The 8,354-nt window shown below is 37.7% G+C and overlaps 1 protein-coding gene across 1 annotated transcript in view; it reads left to right on the top strand.

The window, feature by feature from the left end:
* Positions 1-7,829: 7,829 nt before the first annotated feature.
* The window catches only part of LOC115211099, a 54,799-nt gene continuing 54,274 nt past the window's right edge, over positions 7,830-8,354 (top strand). The window contains exon 1 of the mRNA XM_029779994.2: positions 7,830-8,354. This exon is cut by the window's right edge and continues 14 nt beyond it. Within this exon, the coding sequence (XP_029635854.1) occupies positions 8,113-8,354 (242 nt within the window). The 5' untranslated portion in view covers positions 7,830-8,112.

Below are 8,354 nucleotides of genomic sequence, written 5' to 3'. Positions count from 1 at the left end.
TTTCCTCATCTATGGTTTTTACTTTTTCTTCATTCGTCTTAGCTCTCAGCTTAAGTAGTTCTATTTCCATCTTCATTTCTTCTAATGACATTTTTTCTCTAAGTCTTCTTTGTTCTTCTGGTTCTTCCGAGATGGGCTTGATTTGTAATTTGCGGGGTATATATATATATATATATATATTATATATATATATATATATATATATATATATAATATTATATATATATATATATACATATATATATATATATATACATATAAATATATATATATATACATATATATATATATATACATATAATATATATATATATATATATATATATATATATATATTATATATATATATATATATATATATATATATATATATATATATATATAATATATATATATATATATATATGTATATATAGGCGCAGGAGTGACTGTGTGGTAAGTAGCTTGCTAACCAACCACATGGTTCCGGGTTCAGTTCCACTGCGTGGCATCTTGGGCAGGTGTCTTCTGCTATAGCCCCGGGCCGACCAATGCCTTGTGAGTGGATTTGATAGACGGAAACTGAAAGAAGCCTGTCGTATATATGTATATATATATATAAGTGTGTGTGTATATGTTTGTGTGTCTGTGTTTGTCCCCCTAGAATTGCTTGACAACCGATGCTGGTGTGTTTACGTCACCGTCACTTAGCGGTTCGGCAAAAGAGACCGATAGAATAAGTACTGGGCTTACAAAGAATAAGTCCCGTGGTCGACTTGCTCGACTAAAGGCGGTGCTCCAGCATGGCCGCAGTCAAATGACTGAAACAAGTAAAAGAGTAAAGAGTATATATATATTATAATATATATATATATATATATATATGTATATATAGGCGCAGGAGTGACTGTGTGGTAAGTAGCTTGCTAACCAACCACATGGTTCCGGGTTCAGTTCCACTGCATGGCATCTTGGGCAGGTGTCTTCTGCTATAGCCCCGGCCGACCAATGCCTTGTGAGTGGATTTGATAGACGGAAACTGAAAGAAGCCTGTCGTATATATGTATATATATATATAAGTGTGTGTGTATATGTTTGTGTGTCTGTGTTTGTCCCCCTAGAATTGCTTGACAACCGATGCTGGTGTGTTTACGTCACCGTCACTTAGCGGTTCGGCAAAAGAGACCGATAGAATAAGTACTGGGCTTACAAAGAATAAGTCCCGTGGTCGACTTGCTCGACTAAAGGCGGTGCTCCAGCATGGCCGCAGTCAAATGACTGAAACAAGTAAAAGAGTAAAGAGTATATATATATATATAAATATATATATTGATGTAGGATAAAATTTTTTCGGGAAAAAATTTATCAATGGCCAGCATATCAAAAAATGCCTTTAAAGGTAAAATTTAATCTAAATAATTAGTTAATAACTTATATGAATTGGTACTATCTGGTAGTACCAATTCGTATAATTTATGAACTAATTATTTAGATTAAATAGGAACATCCAAATCCAACAGAATAGTTATCTTACTTATTGGTGTATATTGTTTTATTCTGTATTATTCTGTTGTATTTGGATGTTCCTATTTAATCTAAATAATTAGTTAACAAATAAAATGAATTGGTATTATCTGGTAGTTGATGATTGAAAGAAATCTATTCCTTCATTTTCTTATTTTGTATTATGAATTTGAGGTAAAGCATTTTACCTTCGCCCATATAATACAATAAATGAATTAATTGCATTGCAATTCTTAGCATTTATGTATTAGCCTTTCTGGGTACTTTACTGGCAGTATATTGGATAAATGATATCCCATAGTGGGTTACACTCATAACCCCTATCTCACTTTGTACTTTTAAGTTATATATATATATATACACATACAGATCCAAGCAGCCTTATAGTTTACACCTTACAATGTAGCGAGCTGGCAGAAAAGTTAGCACGACGGGCGAAATGCTCAGCGGTATTTCGTCTGCCGCTACGTTCTGAGTTCAAATTCCGCCGAGGTCGACTTTGCCTTTCATCCTTTCGGGATCGATAAATTAAGTACCAGTTACGCACTGGGGTCGATATAATCGCCTTAATCCGTTTGTCTGTCCTTGTTTGTCCTCTCTGTGTGTAGCCCCTTGTGGGTAGTAAAGAAATAAGTATTTCGTCTGCTGTTACGTTCTGAGTTCAAATTTCGCCAAGGCCGACTTTGCTTTTCATTCGTATCGGGGTATATAAATTAAGTACCAGTTACACACTGGGGTCGATGTAATCGACTCAATCCGTTTGTCTGACCTTGTTTGTCCCCTCTATGTTTAGCCCCTTGTGGGCAATAAAGAAATAAGAATCGTTAGCACGCTGGGCGAAATGCTTAGCAGAATTTCGTTTGCCTCTGCCTTCTGAGTTCAAATTCCGCCGAGGTCGACTTCGCCTTTCATCCTTTCGGGGTCGATTATTAAGTATCAGTTACGTCGATTTCATCCATTCCCCCAAATTTCAAGCCTTATTTCAACGATTATTTACACATTACTATTGACCGATTTAAAAACTTAAAATATCGACATACCTAGAGTTATTTCCCTTGCACTGCCAAATTAATTTCACATCAACACAAGTTGACCAAAATTGAGAGTATGATAGAAAAAGGCTTGCTCTTCCTTCCGTAGAAGAAAAAATTCAAATCGGATCATGTTAACACCAAACCTTATTTACATTAAAAAGGTATGTTATCATTTATTTTTATATCATAAGATGGCAAGCTGGAAGAATCGTTAACTTGCAGGACAAAATGTTTGACTGCATTTCATACGTCTTTACGTACCGAGTTCAAATTCCGTCAAGGTCAATTTTGCCTTCATTCTTTCGGGTCGATGAAATAAGTACCAGTTGAACACTAGGGGACGATGTAATCGACTGTTCTCCTCCCTCAAATTTTCAGACCTTGTGCCTATAAAAGAAAGGATTATGCATCTCTGTCAAACAATAATGTATCTTTATTCCAAATTACACAATCGACCCTCGTTATGATATCTGAACATTTGCATTCTAAGCTTATTATACTATTCTATTGTGGAGGCGCAATGGCCCAGTGGTTAGGGCAGCGGACTCGCGGTCATAGGATCGCGGTTTCGATTCCCAGACCGGGCGTTGTGAGTGTTTATTGAGCGAAAACACCTAAAGCTCCACGAGGCTCCGGCAGGGGATGGTGGTGATCCCTGCTGTACTCTTTCACCACAACTTTCTTTCACTCTTACTTCCTCTTTCTGTTGTACCTGTATTTCAAAGGGCCGGCCTTGTCACTCTCTGTGTCACGCTGAATATCCCCGAGAACTACGTTAAGGGTAAACGTGTCTGTGGAGTGCTCAGCCACTTACACGTTAATTTCACGAGCAGGCTGTTCCGTTGATTCGGATCAACCGGAACCCTCGTCGTCGTATTCTATTCTAAGCACAAAACCCGAAATTTTGGGGGAGGGTGCAGTCGATTAGATCGAGCTCAGTGCGAACCTGGTACTTAATTTATCGACCTCGAAGGAAGGAAAAGCAAAGTCGACCTCGACGGAATTTGAACTCAGAACGTAAAACAGACGAAATACCACTAAACATTTCGTCCAGCGGGCTAACGATTCTGCAAGGTTGCCGCCATTTCACCGCATTAATAATAATTATAATCCGTTCTACTATAGTCAGAAGGACTGAAATTTTGGAGGAGGGCGCTAGTCGATTACATCGACCCCAGGGTTTCACTGGTACTTAATTTATCGACCCCGAAAAGAAGATTCTGCAAAGTCGGCCTCGGCAGAATTTGAATTCAGAACGTAAAGACAGACAAAATACCTATTTCTTTACTATCCACAAGGGGCCAAACACATAGGGGACAAACAAGGATAGACAAACGAATTAAGTCGATTACAGACGAAATACAGCTAAGCATTTCGCCCGGCGTGCTAACGTTTCTGCCGGCTCGCCGCCTTATTGTATGCTTATTATAGGTTTAACATGTTTCAGATTGGATTGCAGCCATACTGGGGGTACCACCTTGAGGGTTTTAGTCAAACAAATCAACCCAATTACCTACCCTATCGGGATCTTTTACCGAAACATTTTGTTACAGAGACGTAATCAACCAAACAGCGGTCGTCAAACGGTGGGGAACAGGACAAACACAAACACAACGGCATACATACATACATACATACATACATACATACATACATGCATAAATACATACATACATACATACATACATACATACATACATACATACATACATACATACAGGCAGACAGACACAAACATACATACATATAATCGAGGAGTTTCCTCACAGTTTCTGCCTACCAAATTCTCTCACAGGGCATTGTCCCGTCCGGGTCTGTAGGAGAAGGCACCTATCGAAGGTGCTGCGCAGTGGGACTGAACCCAAGATCCACATGTGGCAAAGCGATCTTAATCACACAGCCAGCCCAGTGCCTATGTATCGATTTTTATACTCTAGTTTTCATAAATGTCCACAAATCGCAGCAAAGTGTAAAAGAGTATACATACATACATACATACATACATAGATACACACATACATACATACACACATACATACATACATATATACATACACACATACATACATACATATATAAATACATACATACATAAATACATACATACATACACACACACATACATACATACACACACACATACATACATACATACACACATACATACATACATACATACATACACACACACATACATACATACATGCATACATACACACATACATGAATACATACATACATAGACACATACATACATACATACATATATACATACATACACACACATACATACACACACATACATACATACATACATACATACATACATACATACATACATACATAGATACATACACACATACATACACACACACTTACATACATACATACATACATACATACATACATATATGCATACACACATACATACATACATACATACATAAATACATACATACATACATACACACATACACACATACACACATACACACATACACACACACACATACATACATACATACATACATACATACATACATACATACATACATACATACATACATACATATTAAGATAAACATACTTGGAAATGGAGGGTGGAGAGAGAGAGAGAGACACAGAGTGAGAGAGACAGGGGGGGTGCAATGTATAAATTGTCGCCATTTTACATTTTTAATTTTGCGTATGAGCATTGTTTGTTTTTGATTTTGTTGATTATTCAGTATTGTAGGGCAGTTGGGCACCGTCTGTGAGAAAAATAGCACCACGACGGAATTGATTCTGCCAGAAATTTGGAAACGACAGGCTGTACTGCTTGGCATTCGCGACAGAAGCTCCAATACAAGCATGTCAGAGTGTTTGAGTTTTAATTAGAAGACAATGCAGAGGATTCGGAAAAAGTTGAATGAGCATAATGGTGATTACGAAGCTACGGCAGCTCGATAAACTCATTCTGATCGTTCTGATTAGAAAAAAATTCCTGAATTTGTTGGTGACATCCAGGCCGTTATTGACAACGATCCCATTTAGTCAGTCAGGTCCATCGACGGGGACATGGGAGTGTCTGAGTTTCTTATCAGGCAGGTATTGCATGAAAACATTCGCTATTCTTCATACAAGATGAGAAAGGGCCAATTTTTATCCCAAGTCATCAAGAACAAGTGGGAAGACCACGCTACGAAGCTTTCGAACAAACTCAAGCATCCCCTCCAACAGAAAATGCTTTGGTTTTTCTCAGACGAAAAAATTTTTTGCAGGATCAAATGGTGAACACACAGAACAATCTTTAGCTTGCCGTGTCCTCAAAATATCTACAGAGATTGATAAAAATGAAACAGCCAGTCAATATCATGGTGTTTGGAGTGATCACTAGTGATGGCAGCGTTATGCCTCCAATTCATCTTCTCACACGGCCTCAGACTCAATACGGGGGGCCTACATCAAATGCCTGTAGGAGGCAGTGCTGCTCTGGGTCAAGAGAGTGGCTGCTGGAAGACCCTATGTTTGGCAACAGGACTCTGCACCATGCCACACAATCAGGAGCACCCAGTCATGACTGTCAGACAATTTCTGTAACCACATCACCTCTAACATCTGGCCACTTAACCCTCAGACTGTAACCCCCTTGATTATTATGTGTGTGGGGCAGTTGAGCGAGAGACCAACAAAACTCCTTGTAACACCAAAGACGAACTGAAGGCAAGAATTATGGCAGCATTCACCAACTTAAGCAAGGAGATCGTCCAGAAGAGTTGCAGGAGATTCTGAAGTCGTCTGGAGGCCGTGGTTGAAGCCAATGGCGATTTTATTGAATACATTTACTCTTTAGTATTTCAAGATATTTTTTTATATAATTTTGGTAAATATATCTTAAAATGAGATGTCAGTGTTGTAACTCGATGGATTTTCGCGCGAAAATAGTAAAATCGCACTAAATTGACGATTCTGGTGGGCACTCTTATGTAGGGTGTGTGCGTGTGTGTGTGTAATAATTCAAAACCAGAAGCAGAAACCATGCTACAGTTAAACCGTGTGTGGCGAGGCATAACTGTACACACACACACGTTCGAACACCACCACCACTGCCAACACCACACACACACACGTGTGTGTGTGTTTGTTGATGGCTACATAGATAAATACTACACACAATCTACTGATATGGAATTATGTGTTTCAAATTGTAATAATAGTTATTTAAGGCATTTTGCTTTACAATCTTCATTCAACATATTGACCGTCTTCAGACATTGCCATTAGCATGGCACTTTGAAACCTGTTATCATCCTTGTGTAAATATATTCCCATATGGTGTATTTTTAAAGTTGATATTTTGACACAAGACTACCAATTTCAGGGGAAAATATGCTCAAATGGTACTTATTTTATCGACCCGGAAAGGTAAAGTCGATTTCGAAAGAATTTGAAGTCTGAACGTAAAGTTAGACGAAGTGCTAACGATTCTGCCAGCTTGCCGCCTTTATTATAATAATTATCTCTCTATATAAAGCTAAAGTTGTCTGTATATGGTAGGTTTGGTAGCCTTCAACTAACACTATCTCCTCCGAGACCCTGCGGCGCAAGTTGACCAAAATTGAGAGTAGGATAGAAGAAGGCTTGCTCTTCCTTCCGTAGAAGAAAAAAAATCAAATCGGACCATGTTAAGACCAAAAATTATTTACATCAAAAACGTGCTTTTTGACTGCTGTGTTGCCATTTTTCTGTGTATTTCAACCAGAAAAATGTTCACTTAAATAGAATAACAAGCTACATAATGCAAAATTTTTACTTTTCAAAAATTCCAATTCTAAAGAGTCGAAACAAACCCGAGTAACGCCGGGCAATACTGCTAGTTACGAATAATTTCGTTGTATCATGAAATTTGTTTGATCGAAGTTTTCTACAATTACTATTTTAATTTCGTGTTTCTATCAAATCTTATGCCGTTTGGTACACAATATTGCTCATTCTCTAAGTTTTGTTTCAAATTAGTCATACTAGAAGTATCACATATTGAGTTAACTCACAGGTGATTCATAGCTAAGATCAATTCAGTTGCTCAGGGCGATATATCGTTGCCATCCTGTTTAGAAATGTCCTACTAACTGCGCTATCGTTGGTTCTAGTATTTCGATTTTATGAACAGAAATCTTACTCTATAGTAATTACTCCAGATAAATAACTGTATTTCGTTTACCCTTATCCCTCAGCAACTGTTAATATATATATATAGTCATGTCTTCCGGTTAGTGACGAAGGGAAGAAACTACGACTGTAATATCTCTGCCCCAAATCTAAACGAAAATAAACAATACAAAAGCCTGACTCTCTTTTTGAAACTGATCTACCTGTTGTTACCTGTTGTCATTTCTTCGGTTGTAATACATTCTTGATCCATTTGTTTATAACAATTATGTACAAGGAACGATTAAAAACAGGATTATTTGTATAATGAATAAACATATTTTGTAAGCTCGCACCTTGGTCGAATTAGAAAGGAAACAACACCGACCCCTGATCAAATAACTACATCAGCTGGACATCACCTTTGAGATTCACACTAATTTTAAATATGGTTATTATTAAAGACTCCAAGCGAAGATTTTATTTCTCTGGCATTGCCTTTACGCTTTTGGCATTACTTTTTAAGATAATTGGATTTTCAACTTCGTATTGGGTTAACCAAAGTGGTGAGAAACCGAGCCGTATTGGACTTTGGGAAGTTTGTTATCGAGAATACACCCCATTAGGAGCTAAAAAGATATTCACTGGATGCTGGTGGTTGTATTCTGACAGTCTCTCATCCGTGAAGGA

This window comes from Octopus sinensis, linkage group LG4 (assembly GCF_006345805.1).
Source record: "Octopus sinensis linkage group LG4, ASM634580v1, whole genome shotgun sequence".
In the NCBI taxonomy this organism is placed as follows: domain Eukaryota; kingdom Metazoa; phylum Mollusca; class Cephalopoda; order Octopoda; family Octopodidae; genus Octopus; species Octopus sinensis.
The sequence above is the reverse complement of the archived record's forward strand: the minus strand, read 5'-3'. Positions and strand labels throughout refer to the sequence as shown.